General features: G+C 29.3%; 1 protein-coding gene across 10 annotated transcripts in view; it reads left to right on the forward strand.

The window, feature by feature from the left end:
• Window positions 1–21,219, forward strand: part of LOC109597457 (protein daughterless) — a 78,759-nt gene that overhangs the window by 44,652 nt on the left and 12,888 nt on the right. Inside the window, exon 1 of one of the 10 annotated variants that reach the window (XM_049968448.1) lies at window positions 8,387–8,927. The exons of the other annotated variants lie outside the window; for them this stretch is intronic. Within the exon in view, the coding sequence (XP_049824405.1) occupies window positions 8,847–8,927 (81 nt within the window). The 5' untranslated portion in view covers window positions 8,387–8,846. Of the gene's footprint in view, window positions 1–8,386; window positions 8,928–21,219 lie in introns of those variants that run through there. 10 annotated transcript variants of the gene reach the window in all.

Here is a 21,219-nt window from a genome sequence, read left to right on the forward strand (position 1 = left end):
TCACTGAAATATTATTTCAACATTTTATGTATTCTACTGAAAAATATGTATTTTTATTCTTATTATCCCCTCTTTGACCCAATAAAAAAAAAAATTCTTATTAAATCAATATTTTATTCATAAAAATTAACTTCTGAAAATGCTTTTTTAATTCATTGAGTAAAAATATATTATACAGGGTTTTCCATTTTTTTGTATTATTTTTTTATATAATTGATATTAGAAAAACCAAAATCAGATCGTGTGTATTTTGGGGCGAAGTTTTGTATATACATAAATTAATATAATTATCTTTATTTATATTGTCACAACATTCTTTATTTTAATAATTAAAAAAATCCATTTTTATAATAAATATAGAATAATTTTCAAAATTATCAATTTTTCATATATTTGAAACTATTAATTTGCCTATTTTAAAGAAATCTGGAGTAGTTAAAGAAAAGTTAAAAATCATCTATAATTCTAAAAATTTTCAATAATATGTTGATATTTATAAAACAACAGGCTCTTATTTTAAAAAATAATATTAAAATGAACTTAAATATTTAAAAAATAAAATATTACATATAACAAATGATAGTTTATAACTATCAATGATTATTGAAATAATTATCAATGTTTTATATATATTCAAAACTATTATTCTGTCTATTTATAATAAATCTTGGATAGTTAAGAATGTTTAAGATAAAAAATAATTTAATAATTCTAAAAATTTTGTTTATTACTAATTATAATCAAGTTTACTAATAAAAATAAGCTATTATTCTAAAAATCAACAAAACTAATATAATAATACACATAACAGATGATAATCATCTATAATTAAGTAAAAATTTTTGTTAATGATTATGTTGATTTTGGTTTTATAAATTTCTTTTATTCAAATAATTATCAAGTTTTCATATATAAGATAATTTCAGCAATTACTGAAATGTTACTTCAACATTTTATGTATTCTACTGGAAAAATGTGTATTTTTATTCTTATTAAATCAGTATTTTATTCATAAAAATTAACTTCTGAAAATGCTTTTTTAAATATTTTGCTACTATGTTAACTTAAATTTACAACTTTTGAAAATTATTTTTGAAAAACCAACGGAAGAAACGATACTGAAGAATAAAATTATAATGGAACACCCAATAAATATTTGACCCGAGAGTTTATCCCAATGATTGGAAGAAGCACAATTGATTCGCCTCAGACTTTCTTTATTAATCTGTTCGTCAAATTTATCTTTCACGGTAAATCACCGTCCATATTTAGCAAAACATTTTCTCCTCCCATATATTTTTTTCCTTCATTACACAAGAGTGAATCAAAGTTTGGTGTATGCGTAGAAAGTTCCACCAAAACATCGCACATCAAATTATAAATAATACTCCGATCCTTTTTGGTAGAAAACGACGCACGGCCGCTTTTTATTAATTGCGGTCAATTAGTTGATTTATTGCTGTTTGATAACGTATATACGAGATATTAACATGAAATTTTAAACCCGGTGTGCCGCATAAGACGCAGGAAACATCTGCCCGACTCAGATTCGCAAAATTATTTGCACTCGTGATACATTTTTCCACATTATTCTTGCTGGTTATCCGATTTCCAGCAAACAAAGATGATGGCAAGCTAAAAATAGATCGGGGTGTCATCTAATTTCTTTGTTTGGCTACAAAAAAAAAAAACTATTGCACCGCCCGTAAAAGTACATGCACAACAAATTCCAAATCCGTACAAATTAACATAAACAATGCACCCGTTCCTGGAAGTTGTCCGATTCGCTGACATACGCGCAAAAAAATAACAAAACTACAACGAGATTTCTCTTAGTCATATGTTTTAGAGCCGTCGCGAAATCGTCCCAGGTTATTTATTTAGTAACGGTTAAAAAAGTGTTCGGGTTCGGTCGAAAAGATTGCGGAATCCGGGGCAGAATTGCACACGCACGCTGTATTACAGGTGCCTCGGAGTCTGCGAAAATCGGCCTCATCTCGTCACACGACCGACCGACTACGCTTTAATTAAATCATGCCGAAGTTATTTCTCATCCAAGGCCGATGGGTAGAGTAGATCCTTTATTTAGATGTATTTTATTCAGTCGCACACACTGTTTTCTCATTAACGTCACGGATTTCCATCGCTTCTTCGATGATTTGGTGCAATAAATCCGTTGCAAGTATGTGATGATGGTGGTAGTAGACAAAGAAATCATGCACTCTCGCGGGGAATTTCAATTAGATTGCGAAATCGTTGTTTCTTGATATGTTTGGTTTTTCTTTCGCTTAACGATTTGGAATTGCTAGTCGAATTTGATTTATGTTTAATTGTGCGGCAGTTTCGTACAAATTTGCCGGATTCGGAGAAACTTAAATTGACACGCTGCAATAAATGCATGCTGGTATAAGTACAAACATCAATCATTAAACTTGCGTTTAACATTTAATGATGTTTTGGTTTTATGATATAGTTCAGAAGTTGTTTTAAACAGTTAGCGTTTTGTGTTATTGTTCATACACCTTCGGGACTGTTCTGACTTGGGTTTCCCCGTTTTGCAGTTATATTTTGAAGTATTCTAATATTTGTTTGTATCTTTTTTAGTAAAATTGACACACTTATTATTAATTATTTTGAAGATACTGTTTGCGGTTATTCGAGGGTAGAAATAATTATTTTACATTCAACACGTTGACTCCCATTGTAGTCGGAAATTGCGAAATTAGAATTCAGATGAAAAGAAGACATTCCACTCACAGAACGTCAAAAATTTACTTAAATAATTGAAGAAATCACCGAATCCTTAAGATTTATTAACCCAGATAATAACTTGAGGACTTGCATGGTTTTAGGAGGAGTGTTTGCCTATGATTTTACTGAGGAATAACCAAAAAGTATTTAATATTATGTACCATACAGATGTAGTAGTTTACTATTCAGTAGGTTGATGTCAATAATATCTCTATGGAAGACGTACTTACTGCTTTTGAAAAGGCTCAAAGAAAGCAACTGATGCAGCACTAATAAACTTTTATTTAATGTGACTTGTTAATAAAGTATAGCAACTGTAACTTTGAAAGGGATTTGTGGTATTTAATTTAACATTAACACTTTGTATAATATTATTTTTGTTTTATGTATATTATAAGTTTAGTTCTCCTCTCCTATAGCATAGACTCGAACATTTTCCGAATATATAAGTCCTTCAAGCTTCTTGAATTCCTGTGAATTTAAATTCGTAAAATTTTCATGTCGAATTTGTTCATAATCATAATTCCTCATGTTCTCTATAGGGTTGATGTCTGGAGATTGGGACAGGCAAGACAAAATATCACTTTTAACCAATTTGTCATAATTGTGAAATTGTGTTTGGAATCGTTGTTGAAACACATTTATTAAGAGCATTATTTTTTCAATATATGGAACCAAATATTTGTTTAATATATTCCTTTATGTACATAAATTAATCTAAGGAGGCCTACGCCAGAAGAATTGTAACATCTCTATAGCATAATTTAACTCCACCACGTTTCACTGTCAATATGACAAACTTTTTGTGTAGTTTTATTATAAATTAAATATAGACTCGTCACTAAAAACTACTCGTCTCCACTGTTCTGTGGTCTAGTGAATGTGATACTAAGCTAGTCAAAATTTGACACATTTTTAGTAGAAATCAGGGTTTTTGTTGTAGGTCAGGGGTCAAACGAACCCCCATCCCCTATACACCTTCTTACAGTCCTTGAATTAATTTCAGCAAGTATCATTTCATCCAGGTTGGCTTTAATTTCAGTTGACGATAAGATTGAATTGTTTTTTGACATTCGAATTATCCAGTCATCGATTTTGTTTTCAAGTTTTTTGAACTTTGCTACCACTTTTAATAATACGAGAAACAATTGTCCGATTTAGCCGTAAACCCTTGGCCATCTCTTCCTTCTCAGATTAAAAATGATAAAGGATTAAATACTTATAATAAGCAAAAGACCACTAGTAATAATTAAATTTATAAAGAGCAATGAAAAACCATAAAGTAACAGTTGTTATAATTTTGTTCATTTAAAAATCGAAAGGCACACAATATTTTAAAGAAAAAAAAGATACAAGAACAATAACAGAAAAAAATAATAAACATTATAATTACTGGTATCCAATTCAAGTAACACTGCTCATATTTTTAATATGTTTTAGCGATTTCTATAATTATGTTAATTATTGATAAAATTGTTTAGAATGTTTCTTGTAGAGTATCCTAAAAAGAATTAGAAATAACACAATTTTTTTATAACAAATAATAGAGACAAAAATGTGACGTGATCTAAAATTAAATTAGGGTAATTAATTTTTAAATTAAATAAAATTAATTACCCTAATGTTATTCTTTCAACAATTGGTTAAGATTTGCCCTATTTTAAACAATGAGTGTGTATAATTTGTTTGATTAAGTTTATAAATGCTAATTGTCTGTGTTTTTTTTTCAGGTAAGTGCTTAATAGATATTGCTAGACTCCAGCAAAGTAAGATTTCTCGTGAGTAGCACAACTTATTAATTATTAAATTTTATTAATTTATGAATATTAATGTAAATATTTATCTGCACAAAGGTCAGACTACTGCTAGCTAACAAAAAATAATTCATTAAATCTGCGACAGCTATTTAATTTGCATAATATAACCAAAATTTCATTAGCGAATCCGGTCTTTTAATTTGTTATTCTACTTTTTGTTGGATTAATAATTGTACTAGACGTGAACCATACCTACAGGTCGACACTGTCATAAACGGATTATTCGGGTTCCTCTTGTTGCGATCACGTTTATTCGTAAAATGCAAATCTACAGTCTTTACAATGGCCAAAAAGCATTCACTGACTTTCGGGTTTTTCCCAATTCTACCGTTAATACCTAATAAATCGTTATGCTAGTGATGGATTTTTATAATTGGCTTTATTTGCGCATACAAGATTAACATTACCTCGGGCGTAAAATGCAATATTAACAAGAAATGCATGTTTAAACACTTTAAAGCCAAAGAACATGTTATGTTATTTAATATTTTTACGGTCACTGTCTGGTTAAACTAATTACTAATTCATTGCTACGAAATATTTCTTGTCAGGCACGATATATATATATATATATATATATATATATATATATATATATATAAATATATTTTTTTGTTTATTATAATTAATAACGTGTTAATATTTACGTTGGAACAAAAAGGAACGTGGATTTTTGCAAATTCCTCCTATGCAGCCACTGGCTTATTCTCGGCCTTTTTAATCCTGTTCTATCGCCAATAAAAATTTTAATTTGCTAATAAGGATACGGACGCATTCCACGCGCATTCCCACGGATGACCGTCGTCGCATTTTTCAACGCGTTATGTTTTAATCTTCTATCGCCGCCCCGGATTGGCGGCCGGGGGACTTCGATATGCAAAAGTTTATCGGAAAGTGTGTTCGGATGACATTCCCGTGTCTCTAACATTCGTAATTGGGACATAAATTTTAATGCAGCGGCTGGAAATGTGTTTTCATTTTCTGCCATAATAATCAACATCCATATCGTTAGTTGGATTGGCGAGGTCTTAATTTAAGTGGATCGGACGCTAGATGATTCGCTTTCGATAATAAAATTTGAAATTTAAATGTCTCAATGAGATTTACGTGTGCTTCGAAAACTGTACACATTTTTACGTACTTAAAATTCAATGGAACACGTTCGGTACTCTAATTGAAGCGGAGGGACACGTTGTTCACGGATGATTGGCAACGTTGCATTCACTTTACTTGAAGGGGTTGTTCGGCAGGTAGAAGGTTGACGTACCTTATTGCAAAGTGTACGTTAAAATTGTATAAATTAGCATAGGAAAGAATGGTTTTACTATCGGTGAGAATTTCTATCGCATTATGAAACGGAAAACTGGTCTAATAAAACCAACAAACAATGATGATTTCGAACACTTTTTTATACCCCACTATTTTTTATTCAAATTGCGTTTTTGGTCATTAGATTTTGTTTTAATTGATTATGTCAATATTTTAGGGTTGGATTTACTATTTAAGAATGATATATTTCTACCATAAATCAATTACATCAATCAAGTTTTATATTTTTTGTGTATACAATTAAAGTACATACATTTTCAAAATGTTTATATATTTTTTAAATGTTTATATATTATTTAAATTCAAAAATTCTCTTTTTTAATAATATTTTGTAGCTTTTAAATTATTATATTTTTGTGATAATTCTTAAAAATATATAATTTTGAATATTTGATGTCTCTTTAAAAATATTTTTTATTTATTAATTATTTAAGTTTTTTTTATTCTAAAAAATATGGAAAATTAGTATTTGAAATATTTTTTTAAATTATTTTTTAATTCAAATTTCAATTTCAATTTTTATCCATCCATATCAGAAAATATTGTGCTAAATATAATTTACATTGTTAAAATTTATATTTTATCTATAAAATTATTTTTCAGTACTTTTTGTATTCTATTCAGGTGGTTATTTTTAATTTAATTTTTTATTTTTTTTTATTCTAAAAATTAAGAAAAATATTGAGGGAAAATTAAAAATAATGAAATCGAAAATTTGAGTATTTGAAATATATTTTTTTAATTATATTGATAAAATATAAATTCTAGTAAGTAAACCAGTAATTTATCTATTTTGTTTTAAATATCTTATTTTTTATATATAAAATTATTTCTTGATATGTTTTGAATCATGTTTATTGTTTTAAGTCTCTTGTTATTTTTAATTTCAGTTTTTTTATTCTAAAATTAATGGAGAGTTAAAAATTAATAAAATCGGAAATTTCTGGTTTATTCATTATAATTTTCCTATTCTATTTTAATTTATTAATATTTTTCTATTTCTATTTTAATTATTATTTTTTTATTACATTGATAGAATATAATACCTAGAAAGTAACAAGTACCAATAATATTTTTTATTTTTATTTTTTAATATCAGAAAATATTGTATACTAAATATCAAATTATCAATAGTTTTTGATATTTACTTATTGTTTTAAGAATTTAAAGTCCTTTAATTAATAAAAAGATAATTAAAATATAATTAATTAATTAGTTTTAAGTATTTTTTATTCTACAAATTATTTTCTGTTTTTTTAATTATTTTTGGATCTAAGTAAAAATTTGAATATTTTAAATTATATTTTTATTCCAATTTTAATTATTTTTAATAACCATAATAATATTTTATCATCTAGTAAGAAATAGCGTACAATTATTTATGCCCTTTTTGTAATTAATTTAATTTGTTATTAAAATTAATAATATAATTTAATTTAATAATTAAATCAATATTTATAATATTTATTTGTAATATCTATTAAGGAAAACATTTTAATTTATACTGTCTAGCATGTAATAAAAATAGTCTTTATCTAATTTGCTTTAAATATCTCATGTACATAAAATATTATTGCAACTAATTAATTCAAATTATCATTAAAATTAATGATTAAACAAATAAAAATTAACAGTTTGTTAATAACAATTTCTTTCTTGCAAATTACACATATTAAATTTGTAAATATCTTAATTACAATTACATATTTGGTTATCAGATATTTTTCGTCGTTAATTATTAATTATAATTAATATTGAAAATAAATTTAGTTGGAAATAATTATTTTCAATAAAATATTGAGTAACAATTTGGCAGAATTGTAACAAAATTGTTATATAATATAATTATAATTAAATTGAACTAATTATATTTTGAATTTCTTGACATTCATTTTATTAGTGACATGCAACGTTTAAAATAAATCAAGTTTTTAAATAAATAACGTTGTTGGTGATGAAGTTAAGTTGTGGTCAATTTATTATTTTTGTGTAGATTTCATAGCCGTTCGTTTCGTCGACAATTAACCCCATGAAACCCATTAAATGGCAAGAAACCGAACTTCGGCGTATGAATGTTGTGCGAACGGGCCAATTGTGTAACTGTCGAACGTGTGTGATGGATCGGCCGGTTCGTCTTCACTTTCTCGTGGGCCCGGTTTATTTTTGACCCTTTCGAATGCGAAGGGCCCCGTCGGTTTGCCTTGCCACGTTGCCGCAGTGCCGAGCCGTCGACGTCGTCGTTTTGGCCGTGCGACCCGTGCACTCGGGGGTAACGTTTTGCGGCGGGCACACCGAAAGAGCGGTTTCAGAGCCAAGCAGTCTCGTGCAATCGCTCGCGAAGGAGGCGTACTCGTTCGTTTGGATCGTTCCGGGTGGTAGTGGGGTTACACACGGTCGGGGGGACCCGTGGGCAGAACGAGAGGGAGAAAGAGAGAGCGAGCGAGAGACGAGCACAGAACAGAACCGAACCGAACCGGCAGTTTATTATTACATATTCATACACACAGCATTCCGTCATACGGAGACACATAATTCCGTAGAGCTCATTCGGTGCCTTGGACGACGGCGTGCGCCCCCGACTCCATCGGTGGATTTACGTTTTCGGTGGTGCGACCGAGCACCTCTACAGTAAAACCCGTGTGCATTAAGTGTGTGGCCCGGCATCGGTGTTGGCAGCATGGTGTGCTAGTGAACCAATATTATTAGTACCAGCGAGCCGTGAAACTCTTTGTTCTCAGTCTCGGATAATTGTCGTTTTGTGCATGTACTACGTATGTGTGTGTGTGCCGTTCCGCGTTCACAATTGACGTTTGAAAGTTGAAGGACGCGCGAGGATGGCTCTTGCAATTAGTGGTACGAGTTCTCCTTCCTACGCGTCGCGGTGCCAGTAAATCAGTGATGCAATCCTAGTGACACACCGCACACAATACACACATACACGAACACGAGATGGACTTTCAAAAGCAGAACGGTTACTATGGTGGGCCCGTGGCGTGGAAGTACCCCCCGCAAGGCAACCCCGACAGTGGAGTAAGTTCCAATGCAAACGGCGAATATTTCTTGATTTTTTGTTTATGTGTACCAAAACTGTTTTGGCAATTCCCTGTAGATTTTAGCTAACTCTGAAGGTGTAAATAAACTGCTGGGTACACTTGATGGTACCGATTGATATTGCGTATAGGTACTCATACATGGCATTGAGTTGTCTTTAGTAAATTCAAGTAGCGTTATTTAATTTTTAAATCTCTTGCGCCACTTAATTTTCTATGATACAAATACAAATACAGAATATATTGGTTTATTGTTTGATCTTGATTGTTTGATAAAATTTGAAAATTATTGTCGTTAAACAAAATATGATTATCTTAATTTTTAGTCATATTCTTTTTTTTTCAATAAATGTCGTGTAAATATTTACTTTTTATTGATATTTATCCATTACTACTAACCACTAAATTGAAACAACACTCTATACTCATAAAATTTGTTCCATTTTTTGTGTGAATTTATCTCTATTTGCTTAATTATTTAATAAAAATAGTTAGTCATCGATAAAAGCTATATTTTTATATTTTTGACTGGTATTCATTCCCCAGTAATTAATCAAACCATTTTTTTATTGGTTTCTCATCTAAAATCGTACTTTTACGAAATATAATTATTAGTTTTATATTCCATTTTTAATTATATTTTTTATTAATTTTTAATGACTTTCTAAACTTAATTTTTTACATGTAGTTTTTATTAAAATGTGATCTAAAAAATAATTTTTAATTTAAATGTTTGATTATTTCCGGTTGTGAAGTGAATTTCACATTTTTTTTTAGTTAACGCCATATTTGGTAAGATGTTTTGTTCTACTTTTTATAATTAATTAGTATAGTAAATAGTTTTAGTAGATTTTAAACATTTATTTAAATTTAATAGTATTCTTTTGGAACTTAACATTTCATCGTTTAAAATGATACAAACCATATTTGAAATGTTTATGATTTTATTTTTTTTATGTATCAAAATTTTAAAAAACTATTCTTAATATTAAATGTTATTTCCTCCCAGTTATGATGTGAATCTAAGTTTTTTTTTGTATCATATTTGGTCAGATTTTTTGTTTTAGAGTGATTAGTTCCACTTTTTATAATTAATATCGCTCGCAGTTTTTGTGAGTATTAAACAGAAAAAAATTAGAATTGTAATTTGTGTGTTGTTTTAATTCTCTCCATCTTGGTTTAATTCATTATTTAACCGTACTCGTTTTGGTTTAGTAAAAAAAGTTAATCTTCATTTCATTCCAACCTTAATTACTTACTATTATTGTATTATTTTAAAACAGTTTACTTTTTTACTGTAACTTAATGTTTTATTGTATTTAAAATGCTACATTTTGTTGTTGAACGTTTCAGTTTTATTACTTTTTAGTTCCATAAACTGCAGCATAGTTTTAAAAATACTCCCATTGTTTTGTAAAGTATGTCATGTCCTATTATTTACATATACTTATTCTTATTTTGGTTACTTAAATTTAGAATATATTTTTTTCGTCAACTATATTGGTCATCGAATCATTTTAAGCTGAAGATATTTTAAAGCATATTACAAAAGATAAACATGACACGTGTTATGTTGCTTAAATTATCTTGTTTTATTTATTTTATTCGGAACTTAAGAGCTATTGACCAAAAAAGTGTGGAATAACTCGTTTGGCTGTATAACATTTAAATTTATTACCATATCGATATGAGTCATGTAATAAGTTTATTAATATTAATATATTATACCTGTATTTCCTATGACATTTCCCTACCACTGCCTTAATATAGTAATTTTCAGACAATGTCAACCGATTCACCAAATCCACTGATTAATATTCATCCTGGGAATAAAACGTGTACCGTGTCTTAAGTAACATAAACGTTTAAATTTATTATATTTCAAAACATTATTTGTACTTGTATATCCTTTTAAGAAACTAACCAAATTGCGGACCATTTGAAATTTAAATCAATCACTTGCATTGGCGACTGTTTAATTGGCTACGACTTGTACAGACTTTTTGCTTATAGGGAAAACGTGAAAGTGAAAATTATACGTCTGTATGGTGTTAACTCAACCCAACTGTATAACTAAAACTCAATTTTGCTTTATTTTTATAAAGCTATGTGGTGTTTTTAAATTATCATTTCGAACTAAATTATTGTATCAATGTGAGTGACGTTGATAAAACAATTAATAAAGGTGAAAAATGGTGGATGCGCACGTCCACGTTTCTCCGATTAACGACGAATTTTTCTTGGAACCATCAATATCTTTTTATTGAGTATTTATGACAGTCGTAATTGTGCGATGGTGACGGTGAGTCCCCGTCGCTGGTCTCGGACTTGCCGTTCATAACACAGAGAAAACGTATTTCTGTTTCATTTAATGTCAATCATTTTTATTGAGATTTATTTATATCACACGAGGGCACGGCCTACGCGAACGGGACAAGAATAGCGGGGCGAAAAACAAGATCTGCGGCGGCGATATTCACGCAGCATCTCGGAAAACGTTATACGAATGATGAACGTGTTATGGCTAGATTTTATTTACCCGCAACGGCACGACGTTGGTCCTTTTTAATTAGGTTCCGTGCCATTCGGGCGGATCTGTAAATTTGCGGCTTAGGACAACAGTCGCACATAGTGTGGTACTTAACAAAAGTTTAAGCAGAATATAATATAGAAGTTTATTATTTTCAAATATCTGCTCATATCATTTAATGAAATACTGAAAATATTTTGAGCGTCAAAACAAAACTTTTATCAGATTATAAATTCTTGTGGGAAAGTGAGAAATATAAAGGACTGTATTGAAAAAAAAATATTTCTTAGAGACATAGTAAATTAATTTAAGAAATATATGCATCAAATATGGAAAGAAAAAAGTTAATTAAAACAGTTTACACCTCAAATTTTAGAAGAAATTCGCCAAATGCTCAAATATATATGTATATTTTTCAGTTTCACTTTGTATTTATAGAATTTAAGGCAGAAAATTTGATTACTTTGTCAATTAAAAACTAAAAAATCCAAATATTTATTCATGTCATTTTGAACATTACTTAAAAATTATTTTTTTGAACGTTAGAAAATGTATATTTTTATTAGATTATATATGTTTTTAAATATCAGAAATTTAAATGTTAGTGAAAACAATTATTTCCAGGGACATATAGTTTATTTTTCAAATTTTAAAAGAAAATCACCAATTTTCAAAAATTTTTAAATATATCATTATGTTACAATTAGAATAAATTGTTTAAAAATAATTTGCTTTTTGAATTAAAACATGTGAATAATATAACAGTTTCACGTTCAATTTTTGGAATTTAACAAAATTTGAAAATTTTTGCCAATTAAAAACTAAAAAATCTGACTATTTATTCTTGTCATTTTGTGTTACTCAAAGATTATTTGTTTGGACATGATAAATATATAAAATATATTGAAAAGGATTATTTTTTTCTGACAGTTATAAGTAAAATAATTGAATTTATTAATTTAATTATTATTTATAATTAATTAATATTAAATTAATATGTTTTAAATTTCAAAATATTTTTAAATGTTATATCACTATATTATTATTATATAATTTAAAATTAATAATTACGACAATGTTTGAGAATTATGAAAGAAAAAGTTTTTGAATTTGACTTTTAAATATTTTAATTGGATCCCTTCAATAAAAAAAGAGACAAAAACAATAATTACATTTAAAATCCGAATATTGAAGCTTGCGAATGCTGAAATAAAGAAAAACTTTCGTTGCTCGTCTCTTGTTATCGAGGAGCAGTCCTTCAATTAAACTCGATTCGAACTTTCCTTCTTGGAACACCATATCTTTAACGATAATAATAAATTCTGAGAAGTGTGCATAAAACGCGCTGCGTAAGTGAACTTATATGGCATTTAATTATATTAATATTGCAATATTTAGGACACGGGCGCCCATTAATTCTTTTTTTCTTTTATTTTATTCTTTTTTGTCGCACGTTTCAAAACCAATATTTCAACCTAGTCGTGTCCGGCGGCACAACAGCTCTAAAAATTTCTTTACGTAATTATTGAAAAACGACCACTAATTGTTCCGTGCATGAGTGCACAAATGTGTGGCCGTGTGTGTGTCTGAGTATCCGGTTTCCGAATGACAGTTAACTTTTTGTCAATAGAACCGGATCGAAGCCGATGAAAAATCGAGTCTACACTGACACTGTCAGTTTGGCCATTAAAAAGTTTCAAAATGAGAAATTGTACTTTAATTAAGTTTTTTACTGTTTATGTTATAATTCATTAATTAATTAACATATATATCTCCTGTTAACTGTATTAATTATGCATATGTTATTAAAATATTTATAAAACTGATTGTGGTCATAACTGGCGTTGCCTTAACGTATTCATCACCAGCACATTTACAAATTGATATGCAGTGTGGAACAGTCAAGTAGAAGAAATTAATATTTTAATAGGTAAGCATATTAATAAAAAAAGTGTATCTATCACAAGCCCCATTAAAAAAATTGAATTTAAAAGTACTTCGAATCTTCTTCGACTGACCTTTAACCCGCAAATTTTTAAATGGGAAGTAGATGCTTGTAATGAATCATGTTAAACGTCTCCGTTGTGCTTAAAAGTGTTATATATTTCAAATTTATTTGCAAAAATTAGCATTAAAAACAAGTTTAAATTATATTTATTGGTTTTAAATTTATTACAAAAAATAAAACAAGACCATAATTATTGTTTTTAAATTTAATGCAAAAATTAACATTTAGAATAAGACAAAATCAATAACTAATAACTAATCGATGTTTTTAGTGTGTTGTGTTGAACGATTTTGTTTATGATTTTATTGTTTTTAAATGTTAATTTTTGCAATAAATTTGAAATCATCATAATTTTATTGAAGAGGGAATGAAGAGACCTTATAAATGGTGAATCACAAGCCCCTACTTACTATCCAGTAAAAAATGGGGGCTTGCAACAACCACTCGAAGGGAGTTCAACGTAGCGATAAAATTTTTTCGTTGCAGGATGTCATTTCGTAATTTGAAGTGTCGGAATTTTTATAAATAAGACAATTAATTTATTCAATTTGGCTTGTTCCACTCTGTTGTTAACATTGTTAATTATACATATGTTATTGAAATCTTAATAAAACTGTTTATATTAGTTACATTAACATATCCATCATCAGCACGTACACAAATTGATATGTGTATCGGTTACTGTTGTTTGGTCCAACACACTTTAATTTATATTTCAATTGAGAGACCTCGTGGCCGAAAGAAAGAAGCTACATAACGTGGAAGATAAAAGTGACTGCCAATTACTGTAACAATCGTGAACGGTCATCCTTTAAACAGACACATATTTTAATAATCTCGTATTAATTTTATTTATACGTATGTATATTATTTCTTTCCAATCAATTGTGTCATTCAACCTGGGCCGCTGTCAATTACTTTATTATTTTCAATCTTTGCATTTAAGACGATTGTACAGTTAAAACTTGACGAGATACAGTTACCGAGTGATTTATGATCATATCGGAGGCTAAGCGCTTTGTTCTTGGCACTGGGAACATGTATAACTTCGATTCGATAATGATAAAACGATAAATCTGCGCCACCGTTAATATTAACACTCGGCGAAATAATCCCAAGCAAGTTTTAATGTTCGATTTTTTTTTTATATTATATAAAAGGACCGATATTGAAAGTAACTCAGCGGGAAGCTGCGTCGAACCGGAGGACCGTATCAAATAGGATGAAGACATAAATGATGATATGACAAAAATCGTGTCGTAAAAGTGGCCGGAGGACCGATATATTGTCGAAATATGCTGAATGCTCAACTTAACCACCCCCGGGGACAATAAATTCTCTCTCTTTCCGATACAAAATAACGGAACGGTCCTCCGATAGAACAATAAAAGTGCGTTTCCTTCTTGTAATTGGGATTTCTGTCGTTTTTTTCGAAGTAAACTATTTCTGTGGAGACTCACACGAATTGTGGGTCACCAAAGGATAATCGACAACCATTAAAACAATAATGAATTATTTAGCAATCAAATAGGCAAACAATTACCGGGTACCGGTGCCCATTGGTTCTGCTCACTGTTTGGATTTTCTACGGCTTTAAATGTAACATTTTTTTTATTATTTCAAGCCGTAGAATCTTGCCGGCTCGCCAACTGCGAGCAAAACTGTTCGGTCCATTGTTGCCGTAATCAATTTTGCCTAACGGGGATTAGCGAGTTGTACAATCGTTTAAATGGCTCATTAACTCGAGAATACACTCACCGTGTATTTTGGCGTCTGTAATTTTTATCGTCGAACTCGAGTCTGGGTTGTGGTAGGTACTTTCTAATTATCAATTTGCGAGGAGATTCGATTTTGTCCAAGGACAATTTCTTTTGTTCCTCCTGTACCGATAGTCAAGTGTTCCTTAGATTTTTTTTAAACGTTTATTCAAGTCGTATTTTTGAAATTATGAGGTATTAAAAACAGAAGGTTAGGAAAAGTTCAGAGCTTCTGTTTAAGGTTGTTGCAAAATTACAATATCATTAAATTAAATAATCCTACACCTTTTTCTTTATTATACGTTGAAACAATTAATTAAATTTATCGTTTTAATATTTAAAAAAAAATAATATTAATATTTTGTGAATTAAATATAAGATCACGATAATTACCATCAAATTCTGGTTCAAACTAATATAATAAATTGTTACTTATATATAATAACTGTTTTAAAAAAATTACCAACGGATATTCTTGGAGAATTTTTAGACCAATTTTAACAGAATACAAAAAGTCTTGATCCATCTTAACATAATTATTAATACCAAATATCTCGATAATTTTTAATAAATTTTGATTCAAATTAACATAATAACTATTGTAAAAAAAGCAATAACAGCTGTTCCTAGAGGTTTGTTAAATGAATTTCAATTAACTACAAAAATTATTGATCCATCTTGATATAATTATTGAAACCAAATATGACGATAATTTTTAGTAAATTATGGTTCAAACTAAGATAATAACAATTATAAAAAATGTTAACAGATATTCCTAGAGGACTGTCAAAAGATATTGATTAAGTACAAAAATTCTTGATCCATTTTGATAAATTATTAAAACTAAATATCACGACATTCTGTTTTCAAACTAACATAATAAATTATTATTAGTAACTTTTCTAAAAAAGTCAACAATAAATTCCTGCAAGATATTTAGATAAATTTTGACTGAATACAAAAATTCTTGACTTGATATAATTATTAACACTAATTATGATGATAATGTTCAATAAATTCTGGTTCAAACTAACATAATAAATTAAGTAACTGATTCAAAAATGTCAACAACAGATATTCCTGGAAAAGATTTAGATCAATTTTGACAGAATATAAAAATTCTTGATTCATCTTGATATAATGATTAATACTAAATATCACGATAGCTTTGAACAAATTCTGGTTCAAACTAACATAACGAATTATTATTAATAACTGTTCTATAAAAAAGTCAACAACAGTTCATCTCCCAAAATTTGTACAAAGTAATAAACAAACAGTTATAGCAATCGAACAATTAAAATGCCAGGTCTAAGAATAACGACTGGTAATTGAGAGTTAATTGTTATTCTTTCATTCCACACTTTTACGAAACTAACCGACACTTCAACCAACATAACGTGTTGATTCCGGTTCATTCGGCTGATTGATCTTGTTTATTGATCCGTGTTCCGCGTTCGCCAATAATTCACTCAATTGGTTGGCCACTTAAAATCCGATGTTCGTGCATTTTTTCAATCGATCCCACGTTACGTCGATATTTTCGTAACATTTCTCTCTATGGCTTTTAATTTTTCAATCTAAATTCCATTAATACGGAAAAGTCGGTCGGCATTCATTTGTGCGATCTGTAGCCGCCATACATAATTTATACTCCTATTACTATCGTCGAATTGTGAGTTTTTTTTTGTGCATTCCTCGTCCCTAAAATACGTGTCACTTCATTTTATTTATTCCTTTTATATGTTAGATAATTGGATTAAACCGTATAAAGGATTTTGAGAAATTTAAATTACTTGCACAGCAAAAAAAAAAGGCTAAAAATAAATGAATTTAAATGTCTTCTGTTCTTTCCACAAACACCGTAATCCACAATAAAATCTAATCAATGTTAATACGATTCTAGCAATTTTATTTCTAATGACCGTGCCGTTAACATTATCCCAATTGGGGCCGTAGAATTGAAATTTATTGCCGTGAGAAAACGATGGTTTTAATGGGAAATTAAATTTATCTAAAGTGAAACTAGAGTCGTTCCTTGTGGCATGCATATATCGAACGAAATAACTGTGTTTCGGTCCAATCCGGCACATAATTAGCCAATATTAATGACAAGCTTATTGTCTACTTAACAATGAGGGATTACAAAGCTGCAACAACAAAACAAAATCAAAAACAAAACAGAACAACTGTTTTTTATTTATTTGTTTAAGTAGACTTCGGTTCATTGTTAACGTCGGTGTTTTTAATTAAGTTAATCACGTAATTGGTTCTGTTTTTCCACGTTTTTAACGCCGTGATTAGTAATGATTCACTCGAAAAATTCGTTCCTTTTTAAATCTCGCCTCCGGTCGCCTATGAATATACGATATTTTTTCTAGCCTGTCGGAAATGACTCACGATCTCGTCAGTTTTTGCTCCAGTTACGTGAAGAGTTAATGGAAAGAAATGGGCTGTCGCCCGTAAATGGTCCGGCACTTAAACAATTGCGAATATCGGGCGAAAAAAGTAATTTAATATGTAAATAGATTCCCAATCGAGTGTGCTGAATGTTGCAATCGTCCGATGGCCGCGAGAGAAGTTTTTTTTCTTACGTATACACACACACACACACATATTTCAGTTTCGCCATTGCGCCACTCGTCGTAAAGCATACGAACCGGGGCCCGGATAAATTGCACGACATAAATTGTCCAATGCGTTTTCATTAATGGGTAATTTATATAGATTGTCGCTTGTATTTATTTATAACGTACCGTCATATTTGAACGTTACGTACGGTTTTATGCGGTCCACAAGCGACGTGTTTATTGGCACCCGTAAATCTACGTCCGTCCGTGTTGCATCGTTGCACCAGACAGGAAGTCGAAGAAAATCTATTAGTTAATTGATTTCAGTTTCATTAGGGAGGGCTGAAACTGAAACAACTTTACACTGGGAAGCGTAACTGTCTATGGGAAAACATGTTGCATATTCAGATTTTTATTGTTTATAATTATTAGCCGTTAGGTTATTAACACCTGAAAGCAATATGCTGCTAGACATTCAGGTGAATTAGAAACCAGAACTCTGAGAAACAAGATTTTTGTTATTAATAACTTTGAGTTGAGTTCTAAAAAATCAGATATTTAAGTTAAACTAGATTATACACTATTCTCAATCTGGAGAGGACATAAAAAATAATTGAAATAGATGTTAAATTCTTTTAATTATAAATTATAATCAGTTTATTCGAAAAAATCTACAAAAATAATATATCAACTAAAAGAATTAAGAAAATGAACTTATCAATTTTTGACATATTTAAAACTATTTTTTTTTACTTTGATGAAATCTTTCAAAGTTAAAGTAGAGGGTATAACATAAAAAATAATTGAAAAAGTCTTAAATTCCCTTAATTATAAATTATAATCAGTCTCGTTAATAAAAAAACTATTATAAAAAATCAACAACGACAATATATGAACTGAAAGAATTATGAAAATGAAGTTATCAATTTTGAATTTAGAACCATTATTTTTCTTATATTATTGAAATCATATTAAGAAGGATAAATGCATAGATAGATTATAATTGAAATATGTCTTAATTTTTTTGATTGATAGTTCTAAATTATAATTTATTATAATCAGTCACTAAGAAAAAACTTGACTGAACTTTCTCGATATGCTGTATCTCGCATTTAAAAAGGTAAATTAATCATAATTATATAATTTTTGAAACCAGTCAAAATATGTGAAGTAAATTTGTTTTTAAAGACATCAAAATTAAAGGGATATTTTTCCGCCACATTTTTAAATTATATTTGTAAATTATTCTATTACAGAAGTGTGTTAATTCCAAAAACAAATGTTACAGAATCAAGGAAAATAAGTAATATCAGTCCGTTACAGCTGTGAGAGCAATGGTCTGAAAATGAGAGGTAATCCCGTGCCAATTGTCTTAACATTTAGACAGCATAATCGATATTAAGATTGTCAATTACCATACGTAATTAATTATTGATTACGCATATTCGTGTAATTATGCTAAACAGATAATATATTATAAAAGTAACATTTTCATTCCTCTTGTTCCATTCTCGGCGTTTTTGTCTCTGGTCTTGTTCCACGCATCGTCGATAACATAAACACCCAGTCACTATAAATCTATTAAAACTAACACGCCATTATAAACAACAAGATAATTACCAATTAAGAAAATTGTTAATCGTATACAGTAAAAATAAACACAGTTACTTTTAAAGCTCGGCACAAATTATAGGCGACCAGAACTAGTGAATTTTCGTCGCCAACTCCGTCATCACCATTAAATTCTTACGAAAAACGAATTTGTAAATTTAACCATCGGTAGCTATGAATCGAGAGTTCCACCAACAATTACTGGGATTGTCAATCAAATAGAGCCAATTATTGAACAAATAATTATTTTGTCCATTGAACGCGATGATCTTTTATAGTTGACCGAAGCGATTTAAACATTCCCCTCGTCGTTGGAACGATGATCACAAGTAGCGATTTGTTTTGATTTGAGATTATTTACATTCTTGTATAAAGCAACATCTGTCCGAGATTCTAACATGTACTTTATTTATAAACTTTGCGACTGACTGGATATAAATTTGAAATAATAATTTTTGTGACCTGCATTTTAACCAGAAATATTTTGACGCTGGAAATTTCGCCTCCGACCTGCAGTTGTTGTTCATTCGGATTAATTTTGTTTGTTTGTTTGTTTCAGGTGAGTAAACGCTTTGGATGTTCTTTAATACGTCGTAAATGGTAGTCAAGGATTATTGTGAGTATAAAGTTTAATCTAAATGGTGCTTCATCGGCAACAAGTGGTTTAACTCCGAAACTGGTAAATGTTATGGACTGGTTGATTTACTACGGGGAAATTATGGATCTAAGCTCGTAGAAAAATTACTACATGACTATTAATTAAAGATTGTGGGTTTTCATACAGTTAATATTTGTATATTTAAAACTTTTATTTATATTTTTAGAGTTAATAAAAACAAACTAAACTTTAGGAGAAAATTTGTTGAACAAATTTAATTTTAAAAATGTGTATCAGTGGAATTTACGGCATTTCCCTCCCTCTTTATAATTCTATATACATTAGTGGTCATTATTATAGCAACTTTTTAAAATGTTTAATATATACAGAATCATAAATTAAATTTAGAGTCACTCCTTCCCAATGTTTTTTGGTCCAATAAATGTGATTCTAAGCAAGTCAAAATGGGACTTTCACATTTTTAATAGAAACCGGGATTTTTCTCTTCCCATTAACCAACTTCTCATAGTCTTTGAACTAACTTCAGCGTGTCCCCTTTCCTCTAGGTTGGCTTTAATTTCAGTTCACGGTAAGATTGTATTAATTTTTTTTTTTAATTCAAATTATCCAGTATTCGATTTTCTTTCAAGTTTTTCGAGCTCTGACAAATTGTTTCATAGCAACCACTTGGTCAGTTGGACCAAAGACTAAAATAATTATAATAAGCAAAACTCCACTAGTAAATAATTTATTTAAGCTCACAGAGAGCAATGAATGACCATAAAGTTGCTATAATTTTGTCCATTGAAAAATAAAAAAGTAAGCAACTTTTTAAAGAATAAAATTAGATTGACCAGTTGCATAGTAGACTCAAAAATAACATAAAAAACAAACATTATAGGTACTGGCATCCAATTCAACTAGTACAGCAATATTTTTAATACTATCGGAATTGTTTAAAAAACTAAATTATAAAACATTTATTTATGCCCGATACTTTATTTCTCTTAGTTCATCACATTTTTCCGGTTTGGTAGGAGATCTATTTTTATTAAGAACAATGCCTCGTGGTCAACATCTGTCGACGGATTTAAAAAATAAAATTATTGTGACCTATAATTCAGAAAGATAAGGGAACAGTTTCAAACAAACCAGTATCAAAAACAATTAAAAGGTATCTAGTTCATGGGAGTGGGGA

The sequence above is a fragment of the Aethina tumida genome, chromosome 1 (assembly GCF_024364675.1).
Source record: "Aethina tumida isolate Nest 87 chromosome 1, icAetTumi1.1, whole genome shotgun sequence".
In the NCBI taxonomy this organism is placed as follows: Eukaryota; Metazoa; Arthropoda; class Insecta; order Coleoptera; family Nitidulidae; genus Aethina; species Aethina tumida.